Source organism: Cetorhinus maximus, chromosome 2 (assembly GCF_964194155.1).
Source record: "Cetorhinus maximus chromosome 2, sCetMax3.hap1.1, whole genome shotgun sequence".
In the NCBI taxonomy this organism is placed as follows: domain Eukaryota; kingdom Metazoa; phylum Chordata; class Chondrichthyes; order Lamniformes; family Cetorhinidae; genus Cetorhinus; species Cetorhinus maximus.
The window spans coordinates 122,795,601-122,823,487 of record NC_135880.1 but is presented as its reverse complement, the minus strand read 5'-3'; the positions used below and the strand labels follow the sequence as shown (position 1 = coordinate 122,823,487).

The following is a 27,887-nucleotide window of genomic DNA, read 5'->3' as shown; positions in this document are numbered from 1 at the left end:
AAATCTGTACATATCTGTAAAGGTATAGTTGTGGGTGAAGGAGTATTGTAATATAGTCCATTTTTCTTGTTTAATAAATGTTTTATTCTTTTATTAAAAGTTCATTAGCTGACTCCAGTGATCTGCTCAGTAGCTACTCTCCAGAAATAAAAGTTAGGAACTATCAAGCTGGTTTCCACTCTGGGATCAGGCTTGTCCAGGTGTAACCTCAGATGGGATCATAACAATCTTTGTCCGCAAAGCATGCAGTCGCCTACAAAAACTTGCCAATGATGTCTATTCAGAATGCCAATGTGGGTTCAGAGCCGGTTGTTCAACATGCTAGACATGATTTTCACCCCGGGACAATATCAACAAAAGTACAGAGAACAGCAGAAGCCATTAAATGGTGCTTTTGTAGATCTAACCAATGCCTGTGATCTGATTAGCAGAGATGGTCTGTTCTCCCTTTTGCAAAAAACTAGATCCTGAAATCTTCCTACTGTGAAATGAAAGGAAAAATCATCTAAAATGGGATGGCACCTGACTTGTTCCCAATACTGAGTGGAGTAAAATTAGGGTTGTGTTCTTGAAACAACACTGTTCGGCATCTTCTTCTCTGGCCTCTTGAATGTGAAGGAGCTTTACTATCCTCAAGATCAGATAGAAGGCTGTTCAACCTGTCTAGATTGAGATCAAAGACCCAAGTGAGACGTTCTGAAATATGAACTCCTGTGTGCTGATGATGCAGCTTTTGTGACACATTCAGCTGTCATGCCTGCAGTCAATTCAAGTCCCTTCTCAACTGCTGCAGAGGAATTTGGGATCACAATGAGCCTCCAGTGGCAGTGACAATGATTCAAGGTGGTCAGCCCAAAGCAGAGCTGCAACTAAACAATGATGAATTGAAAACTGTAGATAAATTCAGCTACCTGGGGTCAATGGTCTCAAGTGAAATGAAGCTTAATGTGGAGACATCAGCTCACGTTGATAGTGCTGCTGTGGCCTTTGGAAAGCTTCAGGTAAGAGACTGGAAAAACCCCAAACTCCCAATTGCCACATGACTGAGAATCTTTAATACCTGCATACTAAGTAGACTGCTGCATTGTGTTGAAACTTGGGCTACATATCAGAAGCAGGAATACAGATTTAATTAATTTCATTTGCGTTACTTGAGAAAGATCATTGGGACCCATTGGCAGCACTGAGTCCACAACACAGAAGTACTGCAGCATTCAATGAAGAGCTTGATGGTGCAATTAGATCCTGTTGGGTGACCAGAACTTAGATACAAGGATTCGTGCAGGCGAGTCTTCATTTCACACCAGATTTATTTCAACAACTGGGAAGAGTCTACACATGACAGAAGCACTTGGTACCTAAATCTCCACACTGGAGCATGAAAATTTGAAAAACTTCAGGGGGAGAATTTTCCCCCTGTTGGGCGCACAGTCATTCGGCACCCCCGATCGGCTGGGCACCACCATTTTACATGGGCGGGCCAATTAAGGCCCGTCCAGCGTGACGCGTGCCCGGAAGTGCTGTGTGCTCCCTGTGCAGGCTGGGGGTGGTGGGGGTTGCCTGAGTCAGGAATGCGCTTTACCTGCATGCGCATGAAAGAGCGCAAAAATCTCTGTGCCTCAGGGAGATTAGTTTTAAGTTTAAACAGTTTAATAAAGTGTTGAAAATTTTTTTATGACATGCTCCCTCATGTGAAACTATCACATGAGCTGGGGATGTGCATTAATTTTAATAAAAATTTTTCTGAAAATTTTAAATCATTCATGAAACCTCATCCCACCCATGGATGAGATTCCATGAAAAATGCGAAGGCTGCCTGGTCTCTTCGCCTGTCCGCCAACCTTAAGGTTGGATAGGCATCTCAGCTGATTGCCTTAATTGCTTCTTAACAGGCCTTAATAGGCCTTTGGCAGTTCGGAGGGCACGCAGCCGACTCGGCTGTGTGCCCGCCAAACTGAAAATCTAAGTGATGAGCGGTGACGTCAGGACACCCGCCCGAAGGTTCCGCCCCAGATTGCCACCAGCACAGGAATGAACATGCAGCAGTAAGCCCTGCATCAACAAATGACGCCCTATGATGTCCCACATTGAAATCGATAATGCTTTGTGCGAATTGGACTGCACTCCCATTTGAAGACTCACAACAGATGAGCAGCAGTAGATATGAATTATCTGCAATGATGCAAAGCCAAAGGGAAGACCATACTTCTCCAATGTGGTACATATGTTGGGCATGAATCTGTTTTTTTATCACATGCATTTTCTATTTGTACAGAACTGTAACATCATGTGGATAATTTTTCCTATGGCAGGTGGGCTGGGCGGGGCAGGCACGGAGCCAATCGCCACCCGCGATTGGCTGCGCGCCACCATTTTACGTGGGCGGGCCAATTAAGGCCGCCCAGTGTAACGCGCGGCCGGTAGCGCTTAGTGCTACCTGTGTGGGCGGAGGGGAGGAGGGGGAGTAGGGGCCTGCGCGCAAAAGAGCGCAGAAATTTCCCTGAGTAACTTTGTAATAAATGAAGTGAAAATTTATATAAACATGTTCCCTCATGTGACAGTGTCACATGAGCTGGGACATGTTTGTGAAGTTAGTAAAATTTATTTATTTATTTTATAAAAGCTTTAGGACAACTCATCCTGCCCGTGGATGAGATTTCTTGAAAAACGTGGAAGCTGCTTGGGCTCTTCGCCTGTCCACCGACCTTAAGGTTGGACGGGCAGCATTCTTAACAAGTGTAATTACTTTTTTAATGGCCTTAATAGGATGTTGGCAGTTCAGCGGGCACGCTGCCGCCTCTGGCGTGCATATTGAAGTGAAGCGCAATTACACGGGACACACACCCGACATCATCGCGTGTCATTTTATGCGTCGGCGTGTCGGGCCCACCCCCGCACGCCAACCGGAAGATTCAGCCCCATGTTTGAAATTGCAAAGATCACAATAATGAAAACTTTTGAAGAGTTTAAAAATAAATTAAAATGCTCTAGTACACAATAAAATACAGTAGTTGTTTAATTCATTTTTAAATTTCTCTGCAAGTCTCCCTTAATAGAGGAATGTCTGTCTAGATTTTGTGCTTTAGTTTATGGACAGGGACTTGAAGCCACAACCTTCTGACTTAAAAGTTTTGATATACCTATTTTAGGTGAGGAGGAAGGATTTCCTGTACTATTCAGTGCAGTTCCTGACAAGTTGACTAAGAGGTGGTACCACAAGCAGCATTTGCCAAGTGCACCTAACAAATCACTCAACTGAACAAGGGCAGTGAAAGGAAAGACAGAGGGAGTGGTAAATTAGTAGAGGAGGAAACATTTAAGCCAAAAATTATGTGGTGAGGTACTAGTGAAACAAATAATGTTTTTGTTTGAAATTTTGCTCTCTGTTATTTTGGCAGAAGCAATGAGGCCAACAGAGAATGGGAGTTTATAATTAATGCAGGAAGTGTTCAACAATAGTATTCCACAGTAAAATGAGGTGATGAGTGTTTCCACTTTATGTATGTTTGCACTGTATGCTTTCTGCAAGTTGTTAATAATGTGTACAGATCCAAAAATTACAATGTGATAAATTTTCCACAGAAACAATTAAATGATTTTTTTTGCCTTTCATGTGTCTCAAACATTAATCTAGCTTACTATTTTGTTCGAGTAAACAAAACTCACTACATAATATAACATTTCTGAAACTGGAGGCAAAATAAAGCCAGAGCTCAAAATTAGCTTGGTATTTTTGCCATTCTGTCAAATGTTTCCAACTAACTTTTTTCTTGTAAATTTCAGGAATATAAACGCATGGGAAAACTGAAGTAAGGTTCAAGCATGATTCATATGTGATGGAGAGGTTAATGAATTGTTTCTTTAAATGGAGCGACAAGGCAACTACAATATATAATGGCCATAGGTGAAACTTAGTAAAAGGTTTGTGGGGTGATCTGTTGCTGCAAATGGAGATCTGGGAAAGTGCTTTTTGGGCTTTGTCTTCCTAAAGCAGAGCCTCAGCTGCTTGTTGACATCACTGAACTTATGCTGATTCCTCCTCCTTCTCCTGATCAGGCATCAGAGTCTTTGAAATGCTAAATTATGAAGCAAATAGCATATTACTACAATAAGAGTATCATGAAGTGTGCCCCTGGACTTGATAAGCACCTAAAGTATTATAGGATCATAGAATAGTACAACACAGAAGGAAGCCATTCAGCCCATTGGATCTGCGCTTGTTCTGCTGAAGAGCAATCCAGTTAGTCTCACTCTCCCATGCTTCCACACATTCCTGCAGTTTGTTTCCCCCTTCAAGTATTTATCCAATTCCCTTTTGATGATTGGCTGGTGGACTTGGATTCAATGGCATTCAGGGAGTGCATTACAAATCTTATCCACCAGTTGTGTAAAAATGTTTTTCCTTATGTCACCTCTGGTTCTTTTGCCAATCACCTTAAATCAGTGCCCTCTTGTCCACTCTTCTGCCATTGGAAACAGTTTTTCTTTATTTACTCTACCTGAAGTAAACACTTCATGATTTTTGAAGACCAATCAAGCCGCCTCTGCTCTAAAGGGAAGAGGCCAGCTTCTCCAGTCTGTCCATATAACTGAATCCCTGGAACCATTCTAGCAAATTTCTTCTGTACCTGCTCCAAAGCTTTCATGTCCTTCTTAAAGTATGGTGCCTAGATTGGACATGATACTCCAGCTTAGGCTGGAATTTAGCGTATGGGTTTAACGTAACTTCATGGCTTTTCTATTCTGAGCCTCTAATTATAAAGCCCAGGACCCTTTATGCTTCATTAATTGCTTTGTTAGCCTGTCTGCCCGCCTTCATAGATTTGCGTACAATCACCTCAGGGTCTTTCAGTTCTTGCATCCCCTTTAAAATGGTACCATTTAGCATATATCACCTCCTCTCATTTCTCTTGCCAAAATGTATCACCTCAAACTTTTCTGCATTGAAGTTCATCTATATATCATCAGCCTTTCTTGAAGTCTATTCGTACCTTCCCTATTATTCATTGCACTTCCAAATTTCCTTCCAGCTGTAAATATCAAAATCATGTCCTCTAGTCAAAAAAATATTTTAAGTGCTAATTATCTATTCTATGACAATTCTGATGACAACCACAATAATTTGCATTAATTACAGCATCTTTAACATTGAAAACTAGCCCAAGGTGCTTCAAAACCTGACACTAAAGCGAATTTAGGACATGACCAATGTCACTGGTCAAAGAGCTAGATTTAAAGGAGTCTAAAAGGAGGAAAGATAGACAAGCTCGGGTGGGAATTCTAGAGCTTAGTTCGGAGGCGATTTAGGACATGGCTGCTAATGGTAGGACGATGGAAATCGGGGCTAGCTGAGAACATGGAGAATTGAATGCAGAAGGAGATTACTAACATAGGGAACAACAAGAGCATAGGAGATTTAGGGCCAAGAATGAAGCAGGAATCATGACAGTCACCTGAGCACCAAATATTGGAATGTGAAATGTTTTTGGTCACTAACAAGCTGAACATCGAACAAGTGAAACTCATTCAGGGAATAATAGCATTTTGGAAACGGGGGTCCTGTATTGACATATTTGCAATTGGTTATCATGTGCAACTGCAGAAAACTTCATTTTGACAAAGGGAAGCACCAAGACTGTCTCCTATGATGAATGTTGTGTTTTGTGCCTGGGCAGTATGCAGAGATGACATCAGTTTCTAGGCCTTGTTATGATCCTAGGCCAGAACCTCAAGTCTTTGTTAAGATCCAGTTAGTTTAAAGCAGACAAAGTTTGAGATTCAAGACACTTGTTAAGTGAATAAAGCCAGCAGATTCCACGGATTTTGAACAAACAAAAATAATCTTTACTAAACAAGGTCGGAAAGATAAAACAATTTACAATTATCTTATACTCTAACATTGAGGGTTAATATGAAGTACATGTGAATCAATAGGCAGTGGTCAAACACCACACTGCACAATAAATGACAGATGTGACCAAGACAGAGTCCACAGATTTCTCAACAACCCATCCAAATGTCAGTAAACACTGAGTCAACCAATCTCACTGAAATTCTGTCTCTCTCACAAGGGATCCCGGTCTTCACCATCGAAGACCTAACCTGAGAATTCTCTTCAAAGGTTGCTTCGACTTAGACAGCATCAACATCAACCCATCTCAAAGGGTTTCGATCTCGTCTCTTGAGATTCTGTTCCCCCTGATTTGTGAGTATGCACTCAAGCACCAACTCACAAGCACAACTTAAGTTCTTTGGATGTTCTGAGCAAAACACTACTGCTGCCTGCAAGATGGAGTCACCAATCTTCTGCTGCCTTCTTCACTTAAAGTCTGCTCCCCACAGCCCTTTTCCTGTTTGAAGCATGTTTCACTGTTCCTCTATTTTTAACCAAACGGTAACCTTTTTCCCTATCCTCTCTCTGGAACCCTTCTTTTGCGACCTCTTCCTGTCCCCTGTCTGGGACTCTAGTCTTCCATGGCACTCTGCTCGCGGTCACCTGACCCAGGTTTCCACACAGTTTTTCTTCCTGCACAGGCACACTGGGCTCAAAAAGTGCAGAACTGCGTATGTGCAGCCCGCTCCCAGTCTGCGCACGGACAATAGCTCCAAGGTCCGTCAGGAGTTGAAGTTCCTGACCTCCGCTCTCAATGAGGTAAGTATAGTTTTCTTTACATTCTAAACAAGAGTTTTATTTACAAGTGCTTCTAATATATCTGCTCTCTCATGCTTACAGCTTCTTTTCTCAGTTTAGTTTCTGGTTCACTCTGTAAGCTGTAGGCTTGAGTAATAGGAGAGAACAGAGAACAGTCAGCAGACACACACAGTCAAGCATTGAATAATTGAACTCCACATCTTTTCTCCTTTGGAAAACTAAAAGACCCTATTTCAAATTAAACCTGCATAAACGACAAACATATGTACATTGAGTCATTTCTTAGAGAAAATGACATACTGAGCTCTAACAACAACCATCATATCTCAAAGATTACTTAATGGTACTAAGGCCTACGAACTTGAAGTTGTCATTCTGCATAGAGTTGCCAACTCTGGTTGGACATATTCCAGAAGACATCGGCAGAAGTGACATCATGAAAAGCCATGGTATGTGTCAGCTCTATGGGTGACATCGTTGGCGAGGATGCAGGAGAAATAGTTTATTGGTGAATTTAAGGTCTAATGCAAACAATGAACCATTTTCTTCCTCATTGATATTTTGAATTCATTATTTTTTCATTGGATGAATAAAAAGAAACAAAAGTTAGGGTGCTTCCTGGTGGATGGTTTCCCTGCTCATTGTATTTTTCCCAAATGCAAGAGCAGGCAGTGTCCTCCTGGGACAGGCTGGTGGGTTTGTCCCAGGGGATAGATCTCTGTGCCACTTGATCAACAGCAACTCCTTGGCCCATCTTTGAGCTCCCTAGCACAGGTTGAAGGTCACCACAGAGGACTTTACCCAGCAGGCTCCAAGTAATCTGGCAGAGGGCACCTGGAGCAATGCACCTTCTGGGAGAGGAAGACCCTCATCACCTACACTCACCTGGTCATTTGCCTGGAAAAGCGACACAAGTCATCGACTGACCAGTTTCCTGATGGTGCTCTACTCAGGTCTGGAGATGGACTTTGGAGGAGCAGAAGGTATCAACTGCTCCAGGCTGCTAATCTCAATTGCCAACCATGGGCTCTAGGAGACCCCCAGGTCTCCAGACTAGCTCCTCCAGGGAAGGAGGAGCACATAGTTTACCCGTGTACTTGTGTTTGTGGAGCTGGGCGGGTTGGGCAGACAAATGTGCCTTTTGCATGTGGTTGTTAAGATTTGGTGCATTATTGGAACCTAAGTGAACCCTGTAATAATGAGGGAAAGCTGGCAGCAATATGCAACACATCACCTATGCCTCGTCATCTTCCTCCTTCTTGGAATCCCCCTTGGCTCTATGCCTTATTGCTCCTGCAGGGCCAAACCTTGCTGATAGATAATGTTGTCTAGGGCACAGCAGACCATGCCCATCCTGGAGATCCTGCTTTCCCTATACTGAAGTATGCATCGAGATCTGTCCAGGCACCTGAAGCACATGTTTGGTATGCCAATGGCTTATGCAATGACATATCTGGTTGTCTTATGGCATTCATTGCATCACTCCTGGACACCATTAGTTGGGTTGCCCAAGGGTGTCATCAGCCACATTAAGTGGATATCCCCGTCTCCAAGCAGCCAGTCAGTAACTGCTTCGAAGTGTGAAGAGATCAAGAGGATAGACTGCTTATAGGACTAAAGCATCATGGCAGCCACCCAGGAATCTTGCGCAGACCTGCATTAAGTATCTTCTTGTGATTGCACATAATGTGCATATTGGAATGGACGCCATTGTAGTTGACCAAACACTAGTGGGTCATTTATGGGTGCCTTAATTGCCACATGTGCAGTCAATAGTGCCTTGCACCTGTGGGAAGCTAGCTACAGCAACAAACCCAAATGTCCACTCATTCTGACTGACATCATCCCAAGCAAAATTGACATAATTGGTAGTCCTGGCAAATAAGTCAATCGTTACCTGTCTTATAACCTGACAGAGATCCTGCAAGTGTCTCTGACAGAGCCCTGAAAGGATCCACAGGCAAAAAAACGGAGGAAAGTCACTGTTAAAGCATGGCCACCAGGTCCATTTGGCAATTCTTATTCTAGCAGACCATAAATGCCTGCTACAGCCTCATACAACATCCTAATGGTCAGATATGTTGAGGAAACTTATCCTCTGCCTATAGACCCTGTATGCCGTGTACGGTTTCCTGTGAACTGTTGCTCACTCCTTTGGAGTTAGATATTTATGAACATCATCCTATTATTGGTCAGTGTCCTCAGCTGAGGCCCAATATAAAACAGTCGAAGTGGCATCTACACTAATCTAATAGATCACACCTCCAAATTTTCAAAGTATAGGTGACAACTCCAAAGTATACAAAGTAACCTCTTGGCACAAGTACCAAGAACAAACCCTTTCCCAAAAACAGGAAAGGAAACAATTTCTAGTGTTGAGCACTTATTGGCATGTTCCCCTGATACAACTTCAGCTCCCTTAATTACCATTGTGTTCTACCTTACTTTCACTGGGGAGCTCCAGGAAGCCCACGGACTCACAGTTGAAGTAGAAATATCATGTCAATATTGCTCTAATAGAGCAATTAACATGTTAATTAGCTACCTGCATCTCCCAAGAGGTTTGTTTGCACACAGCCTAATGCATTGCAGTGAAATGCAGAAGTTGACAAGTTGGAGCCAGCTTCTGGATGCATTGTTAATTTCACTGGTTTTAACCCTCACCCGCTCCCAAACCCACTAAAATTTAGCCCTATGGCACTAAACTCAAATGTTGGCTGCTAGTTCTAATGCTCAGCAATTATCAACATTGTTCTTAATCTGGGCATCAGCAAAGATAGACAACAGGCACTACAGGTAGAAAATTCAATCTTGCGCGTTGCTGCCTAAATCAAGCCAGATTTACAGGTGCTGAAGGTTGCAGCTCAAGGAAAACCTGAATGGGGTTTTTGACCAATGGGGAATTGCTGCCAGTCCTCCTCTCTCCATTTCTGTCCATAAAACAGGCAAATAACCCAGGCCAATATTTAAACAGATTTCTGGTATGAATTTTAACATGGCACTAATAGTAGAAGCAAACACAGAATTAGCATAATGTAGCTTTTATTCTGAAAATATGGCAAGGATCTAAGGCACTTCAAACATTTAAATACACACATGACAAAATTTAAATGTGACAAGATTGCAGTCTTCATAAATATGCACAGAAAACCATGTACAGGGCTTTAATTGAAGGACAGGATGATATACAAATAATATCTCAAATGTCACTAAAACCAAATTAGATACAATGATGTAAACAATTTCTAAAAGAATTAAAAATCTATGTTCAATAGTAAATTATTCTATTCTTCATGTAAATTCATTTTTATTAGGGTATGTATAAAATAGTTTGAAAATACTGTATGACTCAATTTTTAACAGATACAAATGATTTTGTTTGAAATATAAAAGTTACATAACTTTCTGTAAATGAGGGAAACCCAAACAAGGGCCATCCCTCATGCCTCTTAAATCTTAATGTAACCAACTCAAATGTATATTTCCAAATATTATAAATACAATGCAGTAATTTAAAATAATGCCATTAATATCATGACACTTGTTTTAATGAAAGTTTATACAGACAAAATATAGTTTACAACTAACAATGAATGCAATTAAATGAGAAAGCTAAATAGCCATGTGTTGTGTGTTCACTGTGGACTAAAACCAAAGAGACAAAGGGGTAATTTAAAATAAAGACTAATAAAGCTTGCTACAAGCAGCTTTGTTGAGGCAACAATGATGCTGAGTGTATAATGAAGACTTTATAAGGCCAGCCTCTGCAATGCTTTCCAGTTTAGTTGCTGGTCAGTAGATTAGCAGAGCTACCTTTTTGTACTATTGCTAAAAAAGTTTTTGCTGGTGAGCTCAGGCACACATTTACATTCAGTATCTGTCAATATTAACAGGGATACATAGCAGCTTAGTAAAAGGACTGGGTCAATGGCAGGTAGGAATCAATCAAATTTGCTTCGTCTGGTTGGGCTTGGAGAGGTTTTTCTTCCTAGCCTGGGTGTACCCTAAAAAGACAAATAGAGATTTAAGACATTGAAAACTACAGTGTTTTCAGTGAAAAAGGTGAATTGAACAACCGTTTCATCAATCTTTGAAATGTTTAAATACATTTATAAATTCCATTTCATCCTCCGAGTTAATAAAATACTTAAATTTTATCCTTTTAAGATATTTAGCGTAAAGTAGTAGTTTCCCATTGAGTACAGTATTAGATGCAGAACATACTTTGTAAAATGCATTGGACTGGCTAGAATTATCCACAATGAAATAAACATTGAAGTTGTGCAGTAGGACAAGATGTTGAAACTCCAACTAACTGACATAGGGTTATGCCCAGTATTCCACAGATGGAGGGTTACTGCCTCACTATCTAGTTACAGAGAACATGAACTCAGCCATTTCCATCACAGGACTGATGGAATGAAAGGCAGTTAGTTAGGCTGAGCTGCTCATACATTTAGTAGCATTGCCCCCAAATGCAGCTGCGTTTGTTATGGAGATCGACGAGGAAGGGAAAAGTTTTAACTAAATACCTCAGTTACAGTAAAACTATGGGAAAATACATATTCATGCTTTCCACTGCGATAGAACAGTGAAGCCAGGCATCATTTTTAACTGAAGGATATGCATCTACAGATCATTTAAGCTCTAGATGAAATCATATTGTTAATTTAAAAGAAAAACATGTACGTACCGGTGACGGAGCTTTGGAGAAGTTTACATGAGCATAAAGTAAGACTCCTATATCTTTATGACCAGCCTCGAGAGCAATAGACAATGCTGTGCTTCCATCCTGAGTAAAAGAGAGAATTGTGTTCATTTACTTAATGAATCCAGAATGGTCATACCCTTATATACTTGAAAATCAGCATGGAATCTAAACATCGCCCCTCGAAATTCAATGGCATTACCATAGCTGAATCCCCCACGATCATCATCCTGGGCGATTATCATTGACCAGAAACTGAACTGGACCAGCCATATAAATACTGTGGCTACAAGAGCAGACCAGAGGCTAAAAATCCTGTGGCAAGTAACTAACCCCAAAGCCTGTCCACCATTTACAAGGCACAAGTCTCCAATTGCCTGGATGAGTGCAGCTCCAACAACACTTAAGAAGCTTGACACCGTCCAGGAGCTCGCTTGATTGGCACCCCACCGACAAACATTCACTCCCTTCACCACCGACAAACAGTGGCAGCAGTGTGTACTATCTACAAGACGCATTTAAAAACTCACCAAGGCTTCTTAGACAGCGCCTTCCAAGCTGACAATCAATACCATCTAGAAGGACAGGGGCAGCAGACACATGGGAACACCACCACCTAGAAGTTCCCCTCCAAGCCACTCACCATCCTGATTTGGAAATATATCACTGTTCCTTCACTGTCGCTGGGTCAAAATCCTGGAACTCCCTCCCTAACAGCACTGTGGGTGTACCTACACCACATGGACTGCAGCGGTTCAAAAAGGCAGCTCACCACCACCTTCTGAAGAAATTAGGGATGGGCAATAAATGCTGGCCTAGCCAGCAATACCCACATCCCATGAATGAATTTTAAAAATTGTTTTGAAAGCAATTCTTGCCAATTGCCAGCAGTTACATTAATAATTTCCCTTTCTTTATATCATAATGTTAAGAACAGTGAAACCAAAGTACATGGAAACATTGGCAAACCATTTACTGAGGGGGACCAGACTGGAACTATTTTTTTCGGAGGGGAGGAGGGTGGGGGAGGGGTTCAACATCTCCAGATTGTCACAAATTTTCTTTAAGACTATATTTACAAACTTCAGTTTTTGATCAATGTGAGTATTTGTTACCCATTGTTGAGTAGCCGTCGGCTGCATATCCAAACTGGGCTGTTCCATGCTATTGTTAACAGACTGCAAATGGCTCAAATGTCTGTGAACCACCAGGATTTTAAAATCTCCAAAAACATTGGCTGAGAACAGCAATTTACATGGCTAAATCTTAGTGCATTTATGTAAAGAAAGCAGATCTACCACAACTAATATAACATAACATACCACAGAGTTACTTAAAGCTACATACAATAGAAATGACATATGTTTTGGGACCTTGGCCTAGTCAGGAATTGCACCACCACTGTGGGTGGATATAATATAAAAATGAACCAGTGTTGTGCACTTGGCCATAATCCAGCAATTACACTAACCACACCAGACATATTTATTAAAATTCCACAAGCACAAAGTAGTTGCCTCAGAATAGTGCAAATTCTCTCACCAGAATGGTGAAAAAAACGTAAACCATTCTTTTCCCACTAATTCCAAACATTTATTAAAGAATCGAACTGCATCTGAACCTGGCAAAGAAAAAGCTTGATGTTATCCCTCACCAAGAAATTAAGTTTAAGTTTGGACAGGCTGGGTAATGTTGAATAATGAGACACAGAAACTTACACTTCCTCATGGAACTAGTCTCACTCAGGTATCAGTTTTACAAGATCTAAGGTCTTCATACAGGTAACTGGTGTGTTTAAAGCATGAATTCTTTACAGAAGCATTTCCTAATATTTTGTGATTTAAAAAATATAATTACTGTGGTACTTTTAATCTTTCAACTAGGAACAGAAGTCTCTGAGGGGTGATAGACAAGTTCATATATGGTATGGAAAAAAATTAACACAGATGACTACTGTAAAATAAACAATGCAAATAGGGCAAATGGGCAGAAAGTTTCAAGCTAAGAGCCAATTATCAGATGGTTCTTCTTACAGTTTGGAATGGGCATCTAGGAAAAGGCAAAAACCCTGAAATCATTTAAGAAATATATAGGTGCAGCAATGGAGGAAATGTAGGGATATGTAGATCAATTAAAATTGGCTGAATGGTTTTTCTTCCTCATTCATAAAAATCATATTATTCACAAGATATTAATGCCACTAATTTTAGTAAATAATATTTCTCAATATTTTGTTGGCAAGGTATTTTATTCTCTTCCTTTCCCCTCTTCCTCACTCCAATTCCCCCAAAACTTTTCAGCATGGAAATTTCTACACATTAATGGGCTTCTCGGCTTTGACATTGGGCTGCAGGTTAGCTCTCGAGCCTCTGTTTAAGCTCACTATGACTGTCCTGAAATGTTCACTCTCTCCCTGTGGGGAACAATCAGGCTGCAGATTATGCCATGAAGGAAAAAAGTCAATTTACCAGATGATAATTATTCATTAGGACCCTGTTTTAACTATTATTGCCTGTCCCTTTTGATTGCCTACAATTCTTACAGTGACAGTGGTGGCACGCCAAATTGACTTTAGATATTTGCCAATGCTACCCAAGCGATCTGATGTAGTCGATCTCATCCTCTAATCTCAGGCAGCACAAAGTCTCCATTCAGCTAGTCCTTCCTCTGGCAAGCTCAAGGGCAAACATGGGCAATGTAAGGTACAGGAGGCACAGACTTTCAAAGCTCCTAAAGAGCAGTACAGCATAGTATTTTTAGCAATAGGTTTCAGAGCATTTCGAGTTAGCATTGTAAATTTGCCAGTATCCAACATTTTATTTTTCAAGTCATAAGGATTTTGTTTTTTTTTGGTGCAAATTTTGGTTAAAAAAGGTTGCTGCTATTTTCTTGGGTGATTTTCAGAATGTATCTAATTCACATTGTTGTCCTTTACTACTACCCACAAATTTCTCCCCTCAACCTAAAAACAATGATTTGCAATATCTGCAGTTTTGCGGGCGATGAAAGCTTTCCAGTATCTCACCCGAGTGAATATTCTGTATGACAGCTTACCCAGTGACTTCCAATAAACTATTCACCAATAGAGGGCATCACAACTGATCCTGATCCTATTCTTATCCAAAGTCAATAAGCACGACACAGTAATTCGATGCAGGAATACTAGCTGATTTCCCCCAACCTCCTCAGGCCCAGTGGTGCAGAGGCCAAATGCACCACCTGAGCTACAGCCCAGCAATGTCCTGCTAATCAACACATTAATTTCTGATGAAAAGTCATCACACTGTTTTGCTCTCCACAGATGCTGCCAGCCCTGCTGAGTATTTCAGTATTTTCTGTCTTTCATCAGATTTCCAGCATCCACAGTATTTTGCTTTTACATTAATTTATCTGTTGGTTTGCTAATTCAAGATTATGCCTTAACCTTCTAATTCAACATCAACATATTACAAACACCCATTCCTCATTCATGAATATTTTGTCGAGAATGCTAACAAGATGTGTTCCACAACCGTGGTGGATTTGATTGTTTTATTTGGTGCATAGCTGGACTGGTTCACAGAGTAACTGAAACCCTCGAGCTGCAGCAGGTGTGAGTGGTCTCAATGATGGGGGAAGAGATTAATGTGGTTTCTGCGCAGGCAGGGAATTAAAAATACATTGATACTGCTGATATTTACTCTGTTTTTGCTGCACGAACAGCACCATTGACAATAACAACAGTAATCTGATGTTTCACAATTCAAACACCCATACCATTTTCCAACATTAATCAGTGACTGGTTGCGAAATAGTGCAGATTCATTAGCTATCCTCTATCTGAGGATACAGGGTAAACTATTCTGTGCAATCATATTTAGTAATTAAATTAATATTTCCAGAGAGGAAGATGGTACATGCAACATATAGAGATAGTTCAGTATAAACAACCAAAACAAGACAAACATTTACACCCTGCAATAAAATGTCTTAATGGCAACTTACACTGTCAGCTAAAGTGGAATCACATCCAGGTTGGGCCAGCAGGAGCTTAACTATCTCCACATGCCCGTGCTCACTTGCACACATCAGAGCTGTAGAGCCTTCGTCATCCTGGATATTGACATCAGCACCACAGAGAAGCAGCGCTTTCACCATGTCCATCCGACCATGGCTCACTGCAAGCATCAGCGCCGTCTGACCAGCCTAAACCATAAAATACACAATGACAGAGCTTATATAACAGACTGATTTATGCACTAAAAGAAGTGGTTCCATGTCAGAAAATGTATAGAAAAAAATACAAGAAAACGATACTACAACAGCACGTTCAAGTTCCAACAACTTCAGCATGGCACGGTAGATCAAGAATTCATGTGATTTTCATCTTAATCACGTCTCCCTGGGAAATTTATGTGGAGCTAAATATTTCACAATAAGGAGACTGAGAAAATTAGAGTCATTTAATAATATGCATGTTACACAGGGAATATAAAGGAAGAAAAATATATTTCAAAATTTATCTAAGTAAGGCATAAAATCACCCTCCCAATCAAATCTGTTCTTTCTAACAAACCATGTATAATATGACTAGAACACAAGTAGGCCATTCGCTCAAGGCTATTCTGCCATTCAATTGGATCATGGCTGATCTATATCTCAACATATTGTTATGATCCCAAATGATGTTACAACTGGATAAATCTGATCCCAGAGTGGGCCCAGTTTGATAGATCCTAACTTTTAACTTGTTTGTTTAGATATGTGGAGAGTGGCTACTGAACAGAGTCACTAGAGTCAGCTAATGAACTTGTAATGAAAGAATAAAACATTTATTTAACAAGATGAACTATATTACAATACTCCATCACCCACAACTATACCTTTACAGATGTATACAGGTTTTTAAGGATAACCCAAGTTACAAAAGCTATCTTATACTCTGTAAACAGTAAGTACACAATCCATGTAAACCAATAGGCAACCTGTGCTCAGACACACCACACTCTGAAACCAAGTGACAGATGCCACCCCAATCAGATGCTATGGATCTCTCCTCAACTCCCCCCAGATGCTTGTCACACCGTGAGCCAACCAGTCCCACTGCATACCGCCTATCACACAATGGTTTCCAAACTCCACTCTCCAAGAACTCACCTTGGAATCTTCTCCCAAATTGACGCTTTCTCTCAGACACCTTCCGCCAAGGTTCACCTCCAGGGTTTTGAACTCTCCTTCCAATCTTCCTCTTCCCCGGTCACCCCATGCATTCAAGCCATCTCCCATGCACTCTCTCTCAATGACTCAGCTGTCAACAGTACACCACTGCTTCATATACCCAAAGCAAAGAGTTACAGATCTTCAGTTGTCACTTTGGACCTTCTGGCTTCTCACAAGCCTTTATCTCTTTAAGCTTGAAGCCTTTCTCTGCTCCTCACTCTTAACTTCACTTAACAGGACCTTTTCCAGGTTTCTGTCCTTCCTTCGACTAGAAGGTCTTCTTGGGACTTTCTCCTGTTCCACTCCCCTGGATTTGGGGACTTTCTTCTTTAGCTTGGTTATCTGTCCCTTTTGCTTCAGTCTCTCTCTGGCAGCTACTTTCAACCAACTTTAGCTTGGGACTGGCTATGTGTCCCTTCTAAGTTACTTCTGCTTGGCAGCTGTCTTCAAACTGAACTCAAAACTGCTGTTTCTTTAGTTTTTCCTGTGTTTGGGGGGGTGGGATATGCCTCACTGCACTCCTGTTGCTAGGCAACAGCACAGTTTTTTCTACTTGTGTTTGCTTCACTTAGCCTGAAGAGTCGTAAAACTCATTAGAAACGCAGGCACCATTTAAAGTGAAACTAAAACATAACTTCACCCTTTCTTAACACACTACAGAAATACAAATCAAGCAAACTTTAAAGCTAAAGCTCGTTCCTAACACCCACAAATACAAATATAACTTACTTAGGGCAGGATTTTACCCCCATCGGGGGCGAAGATGAATGGCGGGTGCACAGAGGCACGCCTCTGATTGGCGCCCCTGATTGGGGGCGTGGTGCCATTTTACATGGGCGGGCCAATTAAGGCCCGCCCAGCGCGACGTCCGTATGGAAGTGCTGTGCGCTCCCTGTGCGGGCGGGGGGGGATTCCCTAAATCGAGAGTGTGTTCTTTCGCGCATGCGCAGGAAAGAGCGCACTCATCTCCCTGAGGCTAAGTGCTGCCTCAGGGAGGTCGGCTGTTCTGTGACAAAAATTAAAAGTAGAGAAAAAAATCCTGACGTGTCCCCTCATGTGACAATGGCACATGAGTTGGGACATGTCCATAATTTTAACAAAAACTTTAATAAAATCTTTTAAAACCTACATGAAACCTCATCCTGCCCGTGGATGAGGTTTCATGCTTTTTCTAATTCCCACCAGGGCTCCTGGCCTCCCGCCAACCTTAAGGTTGGGCGGACAGGTTCATTAATTAGCTAAATGACTATCAATGGCCTCAATTGGCCATTGACAGGTTGGCAGGCGCACAGCTGATTTTGCCACGCCCCCGCCTATCGGAAAATTTAAATGGAGCGTGGTGATGTTGGGAGTTTCGCCCGACGTCACCGTGTGTCATTTTACGTGTTGGCGAGCGGGCCCCACCCTCTGCTCGCCGACGGGAAAATCCTGCCCTTAAACTCTCTCTATTTCCTAATATTATTTACCCACCTTTGATGTATATCCCTAAAGACCCAAACAAATAAATATTTGTCGATCTCTATGTTGAAAATTTCAATTAACTCAAGTTACTGTTTTTTTGGGGGTGGGACAGAACTGTAGATTTTCACTACTGTGTGTGGAGAAAGTGTTCCCTGATTTCAGACCTGAATAACAAACCTCTAATTTTAAGACCAAGCTCCTTTGCTCTGGGTTCTATCACCAGAGGAAATAGTTGCTTTGTGTCTGCTCTGGCAAACTGTTTTAACATTTTAAACACATCAATTAACTCCCCTGTTAATCTAACAAAAAACTTAAAGCAACTAATATTAGTGAAGAAAAAATACTGTAAAAATTAATGGGACTAATGGCTGAGAAATACCCTGGAACCTATGGTCTACATCCTAGCGTTCCAAAGAGATGATGTCAGAGACAGTGGATGCATTGGCTGTGATCTTAAAAAATTAGATTCTGAAACTCAATGGATTGGAAGATAGCCAATGTAACACTGCAATTCAAGAAAAGGAGAAGGGGGGAAACAAGAAACTACAGCCAGTTCAGTCATTAGGAAAATCCTGGAATCCATTATTAAGGAAGCGATATTTACAGCAAGAGCTTATGGACTTCATTTAAAACAGAGAGCAGGTGAGCGAGTGGACTCTATTTAAAAGAGAGCAGGGAGACTTCATTTAAAAAGAGCGTGAAGAATAGCTGATTGGTGAGTTGGATTGGTGAGTATTACTAGTCTTTAGATTAAAATTAAGGTCTGTAGTTAGTGTTTAGAGCTCTAGTTCTTATTTTCTCTTTAAAAATAACCTAAGATTGATAATGGTGTAAATAATTAAATTCAATAAAGTGTAAAGAGCAGGGATACTACAGTAATTAATTAATAAATTAAATAAAATAACATAGCGATGGCAGGACTGGCATTGCTCTTGTGGCATGTGGGAGCTGCTGGACACCAAGGTGATCCGGAGCAAACACGTGTGTAGTAAGTGTTTGCGGCTTGAGGAAATTCGGATCCGAGTTAATGGGTCGGAGTCTGAGCTGCAGACATTGCTCCACATCAGGGAGGGGGAAAGTTACCTGGACACTTTGCTCCAGGAGGCGGTCACACTCCTCAGATTAGGTAATTCAAATTTGATCTGTGGCCAGGGACAGGAGGATGTGTCTTCAGGTGAGGCAGGTGTGGGGACCCAGGGGGTAACGTTCGAGGAGCCTCAGCCCCTTCAACTGTCCAACAGTTACGAGGTTCTTGCAAGCTGTGTGGACGAGAGCGGGGACTGCAGGGAGGATGAGCGAACTGACCTTGGCACCATGGTACAGGGAGCCATTCAAGTGGGAGGAGGAAATAGGAACATAGTAGTGGTAGGGGACAGTATAATTAGGGGGATAGATACTGTTCTCTACAGCCGTGAGCTTGAGTCCCAAAGGCTGTGTTGCCTGCCCAGTGCCAGGGTTAAGAACATCTCCTCAGGGCTGGAGAGGAACTTGGAGTGGGAGGGGAGGGATCCAGTTGTCGTCGTCCACGTTGGTACCAACAATGTTGATAGGACTGGAAAGGAGGTTCTGCTGAAAGGGTTTGAACAGTTAGGAGCTAAATTAAAAAGCAGAACCTCCAAGGTAATAATCTTGGGATGACTACCTGAACCATGGACAAACTGGCAAAGGTTAAATAAAGTCAATGAGTTAAATGCGTGGCTCAAAGATTGGTGTGGGAAGAATGGGTTTCAGTTCATGGGGCACTGGCATCAGTACTAGGGTAGAAGAGAGCTGTTCCAGTGGGATGGGCTTCACTTGAACCATGCTGGGACCAGTGTCCTGGTGAAATAGAACAACTAGAGCTGTAGAGAGGGCTTTAAACTAAATAGAGGAGGAGGGAGGGTTCTGGAGAGGGGATAAGTAGCCTTACAAAGCAAAAGGATATGGTGGCATTGCAGGGCAGCTACTTAGGTAATGATACCCAGAGTGTGACAGGGAGGGATAGAGTGTACAAACAAAAAAAAGGAGCAAATAGGGTCAAAGGGGGAAAAAATGGTAAAAAGGCAAAATTAATGGCTCTTTACTTAAATGCACATAACATTCGGAACAAAATAAATGAATTAACGGCACAAATAGCAGTTAATGGGTATGATCTTACAGCCATTACGGAGTCATGGTTACAAGGAGATCAAAGTTGGAAACTAAATATTCAAGGGTATGTGATTTTTTGAAAGGACAGGCAGGAAGGAAAGGGTGGTGGGGTAGCTTTGTTAGTACGAGATGGAATAAGTACAATGGCAAGAAATTATCTTGGATTGGAAGATGTAATATCCATATGGGTGGAGGTAAGAAATAACAAGGGGAAGAAGACACTGGTGGGAGTACTCTATAGGCCCCCTAACTGTAGCTGTGCTATCGGACAGAGAATAAAACAGAAAATAATGAGGGCATGTAAAAATGGCAGTATATTATTCATGGGTGACTTTAATCTTCATGTAGATTGGGAAATCAAATTGGCAGAGGTAGCCACAAGCAAGTATTCATAGAGTGTATTCGGGACAGTTTCCTAGAACAATATGTTGTGGATGCAACCAGGGATCAGGCTATTTTGGATCTGGTAATGTGTAACGAGGCAAGTTTAATAAATGATCTCAGAGTAAAAGATCCCTGAGGAAACAGTGAGCGTAACATGGTGGAATTTAGCATTCAGTTTGAGAGTGAGAAACTTAGTTCAGAAACATCTGTGCTAAACTTAAATAAGGGTAATTACAAAGAAATGAGGGCAGAGTTGTCTGGAGTGGACTGGGAAAGGAATTTAGCAGAAAAGATGGTTGATGAACAATGGCAGACGTTTAAGAAAATAGTTCATGACTCACAACAAAGATATATCCCAGTGAGGAAGGAGGATTGTAGGAGGGGAATAAACCAACCACGGTGAACCAAGGAAGTTAAGGATAGTGTCAAAGTGAAAGAAAAGGCATACATACAATGTGGCAAAGATTAGTGGTAAGCCAGAGGATTCGGAAAGTTTTACAAGCCAACAGAAGATGATCAAAAAAATAATAAAGAGGGAGAAAATAAACTTTGAGGATAAACTAGCAAGTAATATAAAAACAGACAGTAAGAGCTTCTTTAAATATATAAAAAGAGAGAGGCCAAAGTCAATGTAGGCCCCTTAGAGAATGAGACTGGGGAAATAATAATGGGGAACCAGGAAATGGCAGAGGAGTTGAATAAATACTTGACATCAGTCTTCATGGGTAGAAGGCGCTAATAGCATAGCAAAATACTAAATAATCACGGGGCAAAAGAGGCAGTGGGGGGGCGGGGGTAGGAAATAAATACAATAAATATCACTAGAGAAAAAGTACTAGGGAAACTAATGGGGCTAAAGGCCAATAAGTCACCTGGACCTGATAGGATGCATCCTAGGATATTAAAGAAAATAGCTGCAGAGATAGTGGATGCACTGGTAGTAATCTTCCAAGAGTCCTTCTGGAAAAGTCCCAGAGGATTGGAAAACTGCCAATTCAAAAAGGGAGGGAGACAAAAAAAAACAGGTAACCATAGGCCAGTTAGCTTAACATCTGTCATTGGGAAAATGTTGGCATTGATTATAAAGGATGTAATAGCAGAGCATTTAGAAATACATAATCTAATCAAACAAAGTCAGCATGGCTTCATGAAGGGGAAATCATACCTGACAAATTTATTAGAATTCTTTGAGGTGGTAACAAGCAGGATAGATAAAGGGGAACCAGTAGATGTAATATATTTGGATTTCCAAAAGGCGTTTGATAAGGTATCACATGTAAGGCTACTTGATAAGATAAGAGCCCATGGTGTTGGGGGTAGTATATTAGCACGGTTAGAGGATTGGCTAACTAATAGATGACAGAGTTGGGATACGGGGGTATTTTCAGGATGGCAATCTATAACTAGTGGAGTGCCACAGGGATCAGTGCTGGGGCCACAATTATTTACAATATATATTAATGACTTGGATGAGGGAAAGGAATATACTATCACCAAGTTTGCGGATGTCAAAATTAGGTGGGAAGGCAAGTAGTGAGGATGACAGAATCTACAGAGGGATATAGACAGGTTAAGTGAGTGGGCCAAAATGTGGCAGATGGAATATAATGTGGGAAAGTGTGAGGTTATGCACTTTGACAGGAAGAATAGAGGAGTTGAATACTATTTAAATGAAGAAAGACTGAAGAAAGCTGCAGCACAGAGGGATTTAGGGGTCCTCGAGCATGAATCCCAAAAAGCTAGCATACAAGTTCAACAGGTAATAGGTAAGGCAAATGGAATGCTGTCCTTTATTTCTGAGGGAATGGTGAATAAAAATAGGGAAGTCTTGCAAGGCACTAGTTAGACCACACCCAGAATACTGTAAGCAGTTTTGGTCCCCTTATCTAAGAAAAAGATATACTGGCGTTGGAGGCAGTCCAGAGAAGGTTCACTAGGTTGATCCTAGTTGGAGAGGTTTTCTTATGAGGAGAGGTTGAGTCAATTGGGCCTGTACTCATTGGAGTTTGGAAGAATGAGAGGTGACCTTATTGAAACATTTAAGATTCTTAGGGGGCTTGACACGGTAGATGCTGAGAGGTTGTTTCCCCTTGTGGGAGAGTCTAGGACCAGAGGGCATAATCTCAGAGTAAGGGGGCGCCCATTTAAAACAGAGATGTGGAGGAATTTCTTCTCTTGGAGGGCAGTCAATCTGTGGAATTCTTTACTGCAGAGGGCTGTAGAGGCTGGGTCGTTAAATATATTCAAGGCTGAGATGGACAGATTTTTAATTAGTAAAGGAATCAAGGGTTATGGGGAAAGGTAGGAAAATGGACTTGAGGATTATCAGATCAGCCATGATCTGATTGAATGGCGGAGCAGACTCGATGGGCTGAATGGCCTCCTTTTGCTCCTATGTCTTATGGTCTAAGAGGGCACTTAGAGAATCATAATATGGTTAGATGAAGCAACATGTTTTTATGAAAGGGAAATCAAGTTTGACAAATCTACTAGAGTTCTTTGAGGATATAACCAGCAGGTTAGATAAAGGAAAATCAGTGGATGCAGTATATTTGGATTTTCAAAAGGCATTCGATAAGGGGCTACATGTAAGGTTGTTGCACAAGACAAGGGGCTCATGGAACTGGGGTCCAAAATATTAGCATGGGTATGGGATTGGTTAAAGAATAGGAAAGAGAGAGTAGGAATAAGTGTGCCAATATTTAGCAGGTTGATATACAGGTTGAGTATCCTTTATCCAAAACCCTTGGGATTTCAGATCATTTCTCTTTTTGGAAACTGCATATAAACTTACATTACAATAGCCTAAGCCTAGGCTAGCTATAGTCTAAAGTAAATAAAATGGCTAGAAAAGTAAGATGCACTAAATAATAAATACAGGATACCTGCAATAAGTTTCTTTTTGACATGTTCACCACAAAAATCGCAAGGTAAACAGTGCAGACAAACTAGGCTTCTGTGCTGAAGGTCGATGAGGTTCAAAAGAAGTGCTGTTTTTGGATGTGTTCGGTTTTCGGATTTATGGATAAAGGATACTCGACCTGTGCCAGTGGGGTGCCACCAGGATCACTGCTGGGTCCTCAGCATGTTAATAACTTAGATGAAGGGACTGAAAGTAACGTATCAAAATTTGCTGATCATACAAGGTTAAATTGGAAAGTGAACTGTGAAGAGAATGCAAAGGGTGCAATCTTATCAGCCCCGTGAAGGTAGCTTTGGAGGCAGGGGAGAGTAAATCTGGAAAAGCATCTGTCAGGTCAGCTCCTCACTGTATTCACACCTTGGTGCACTTTTGTCGGAGGTCAGACAATTAGGTACAATCAATGTCATTTAGTAAGGTTGAACAGAGTACCATGGGGCACTGACCGGTGCACACCACCCCCTGTCCCCACAAGCAAGAAAGGTGAGGTACTCTCACAGCAGGAATTTGGAGTCCTGTAACTTGTCAGAATGTGAAGGAGCTCAGCGGTAGCAAGTGGTAAGGGTTGCTCTGTTGGCCTATATCTTGGCCTTGCTGCTGAGTTTTGAAACACCGGAAGCAGATGCCTCCGATGGCCATATGCATTAAATTTTGCAGCCCTTCCAAGAACGGCAATTGCTGCTGCAGTTGCTCCATCAGTTCAAACCCCAGCAGCATTTCCATTGGTCTCACAATGGGGCTGCCAGCCTCCACTGGAGTGGGCTGGGATGTCCAGCATTCCTGCCTTGGGAACCCAGTCGACGTCCGTCCTTAATTGGTTGGCAAACGTGGAGGCAGCCTCTTAACTGGCCAGTTCTTGTAAGATTCCTCATTGCCACACAATTGGCAGGCAATGATCATCTCCAACAAGAGAGAATCTAACCATCTCCCCATGACTTTCAATGGCATCACCATCGCAGAATCCCCCACTATCAACATCTGGGGATTACCAATGACTAGAAATGGAACTAGACAACAGCAGCTCAGAGACTGGGAACTCAGAGGTGAGTAACTCACCTCCTAACTCCTCAAAGCCTATCCACCATGTACCAGGCACGTCAGGAGGGTGATGGAATACTCTCCATTTGCCTGCACAAACGCGTCTCCAACAATACTCAAGAAGCTTGACACATCCAGGACTTGACATCAGAGCCACTAACTTAAACATTCATTCCCTCTACCACAGATGCAATGCAGACTGGTGCTGGTGTGTGCCACATGCGAGATGCAGCAACTAGTCAAGCCTCCTTTGTCAGCACCTTCCAAACCTGTGGCCTCTACCATCTAGAAGGACAAAGGCAGCAGATGCATGGGAACACCACCACCTGCAAGTTTCCCTCCAAGCTCACACCATCCTGAGTTGGAACTATATTGCCATCTCTTCACTGTTGCTGGATTGAAATCCTGGAATTCTTTTCCTAACAGCCCTGTGGGTGTACCTGCATGAGATGGACTGCAGCAGTTCAAGGCAGCGGCTCATCAGCACCTTCTTAAGGGCAATGAATGATGGGCAACAAATGTTGGCCATGTCACTGATGCCCACATCCCATGAAAGTATAGAAAATAAGTCTGACCCATTTGGGATTGGGATCTGGAAAAGGCTCCAATGCCTGAAATATTGGGCAGAATTTTACGAGTCGGTGAGCGGGGGTGGGGCCCGCTTGCTGACGTGTAAAATGATGCACGATGATGTCACCGCACCCGATTTAAATTTTCAGGAAGGCGGGAGCGTAGCAAAATCAGCTGCACGCCCGCCGACCTGTCAATGGCCAATTGAGGCCATTGACAGGGTCAATTAAGCAATTAAAGGGCCTGCCCGGCAACCTTAAGGTTGGTGGGCAGGCCAGGAGATCCAGCAGGAACTAGAAAAAACATGAAACCTCATCCACGGGCGGGATGAGGTTTCATGTAGGCTTTAAAAAATTTTAATAAAGATTTTGTGAAAATTATGGACATGACCCAACTCATGTGACGTTGTCACATGAGGGGACATGTAAGGGAAATTTTATTTTTCTATGTTTAGCTTTTTTACATTTAGAGCTGATCTCCCTGAGGCTGCACTTAGCCTCAGGGAGATGAGTGCGCTCTTTCGTGCGCATGCATGAAAGAGCGCACTCTCAATTTTGGGATCCCCCCCCCCCCCCGCCTGCACAGGGAACGCATAGCACTTCCGTGTGGACGTAACGCTGGGCGGGCCTCAATTGGCCCGCCCACATAAAATGGCGCCGTGCCTCCAATCGGGGGTGCCGATCGGAAGCGCGCCCGTACGCACCCACCAATGAACTCCCCCCTCCACACCGATTGGGGGGGGGGGGGGGGGTGGAATTCAGCCCATTATTACAGCTGATAAAGATTCCACAAAAAGAGTCTGCACAGGAATAGAAAGTGATTAAGGAAGTGTGCAAGAATGTGACAAATGGAGTATAATGTTTGGCGATAGAATGAACAACAGAAATTTTTTTAATGGTGGGTAACTATTAAAATGTTGGTGCTCAGACGGATTTAGATGCCCGCATACCCAAAACATAGAAAATTAACATGCATGTACAGCAAACAAATGGAAAGGCAAATGATATACAGGGTGAAAGTGAAGTTCAAGAGTAATTAAGTTAGCTTAATTGTACAGAGGTTTAGGAGACCTGATGGGATCTGATCAAGGCTCTGTAATAACTGTCCTTTTGTATTGTGCACAGTTTTGGTTTCGGTACTTAATGAAATATTTGCCTTAGAGAGGTTGCAACTAAGGTTCTGGAATAAAAGGGTTGCCCTATGGGGAGAGATGGAGTAAATTGGTCCATACTCTCCAGTGTTTAGAAGAATGAGGTGATCTTATTAAAACATAACAATCTGCAAGGACTTGATGGGGTAGATGCTGGGAGGCTGTTTCCCCTGGATGGAGAGTCTAGAAAGAGAGGGCATAGTCTCAGGATAAGAGGTCAGCTATTTAGGACTGAGGTGAGGAGAAATTTCTACTCAGTGGGTTGTGAATCTTTGGAATTCTCTATCCCAGTAAACTATGGGTGCTCAGTCGATGAATATTCAAGGCTGGGATTGATAGATTTTTAGTTTCCAAGGGAATCAAAGGTTGTGGAAATCTGGCAGGAAAGGGAAGTTCAGGTCGAAGGTAGGCATAATCTTCCTGAGTAGTGGAACAGTCCGTATGGCCTCCTCTTGTTCCTATTTCTATGTTCTTACTGAACTGAAAGGCAGGAAAACCAAGTTTATGCAAGCTGTCCTCGTACTTTGCCCCTTTAAGCTCCGGCATAAATCTGGTAAATTGGAGATGGACCCTTCCCAAGGTCACTCTTTCCTTCCTGAGCTCCACTGCCTAAAACTGAATGCAGTACTCCTGATGGGATCTGACCAAGGCTCTGTACATTGATCCTTAGTACTCCATTCCCTTGAGGTAAAGGCCAGTGTCCCATTAGCCTTTCTGATTACTTTTTGTACACACACATCAGTTTTTAGTTATTTGTGTCCTTCAATACCTAAATCCCTTTGCTCTTCCACAGCTCCCAGTCTCTCACCATTTTCAATTTTTTTTCCCCTGGATCCAAATTGGATGATCTCTCATTTCCCTACATTAAACTGCCGCAATTTTGTCCATTCAAAATTTGTCTACGTTCTTTTGTAACTTCCTGTTCCCAACTGCTCAATCTACTGTATTCCTACCTTAGTGCCATCTGCAAAATCAGATCTACAACTCTCTATTCTCTCAGCCAAGTCACTGGCTTATATGGTAAATAGCTGATGCTCAAGTGCAGATCTCTGGGGAATGTGACTGGTCACATCCAGTCAAAGAACATTCCCTTTATCCCTAATCTCCACCTCCTACTTCCCAATTATTTTTGCCAATAACCTCTTGTGTGGAATCATATCGAATGCTCACAAAGTCCACATAGTCAATATCTATAGACACTGTCCAGTTCAAGGTAGTGAGCGACCTCCTCAAAATCTTGGGCTGCTGTAATCCTTTGCTTTTGGGGAAAGTTTGATCACACTTTCTTTTCTGTTTTAAATAAATGTATCTTGTAGGCTGAGTTTTTCATTAGCATATATAACATAACATTTACTGGGGAAAGTTCAGGGAAAATGTAATAATGCAGAATTAGGAAATCAGTAATGACAGATAACTGTATAGACCTAAAAAGTGTTTGCAAGGAGCAAGGTGTGGAGTACACTAGAGAGAAGCACATGAAAAAGGAATCTAAGGCAGAAGATGAACATAAGATTTGAAAGATGTTGCTAGGAGTCAGATTTCTGATAAAACTATAGCAACACACCCTGGAACGGGTGTCAAAGGGGGTCTGAATGTTTTAGACAGAAATCCTTTGACTTTTTTTTGTTTTGGGGGGAGGGAGGGGAGGAAAAGGCAAGGTTCCACAAGAAAATCC

The 27,887-nt window shown here is 42.0% G+C and overlaps 1 protein-coding gene across 7 annotated transcripts in view; it reads right to left on the bottom strand.

Moving 5' to 3' along the window:
• Positions 1-9,677: 9,677 nt before the first annotated feature.
• The window catches only part of kank1a (KN motif and ankyrin repeat domains 1a), a 275,855-nt gene continuing 257,645 nt past the window's right edge, over positions 9,678-27,887 (bottom strand). For all 7 annotated transcript variants that reach the window (XM_078569204.1, XM_078569188.1, XM_078569180.1 and 4 more), the window contains 3 exons: positions 15,345-15,545; positions 11,346-11,444; positions 9,678-10,656 (listed from right to left, as the gene is read on the bottom strand). In XM_078569204.1, the coding sequence (XP_078425330.1) occupies positions 10,594-10,656; positions 11,346-11,444; positions 15,345-15,545 (363 nt within the window). In that variant the 3' untranslated portion in view covers positions 9,678-10,593. The remainder of the gene's footprint in view (positions 10,657-11,345; positions 11,445-15,344; positions 15,546-27,887) is intronic.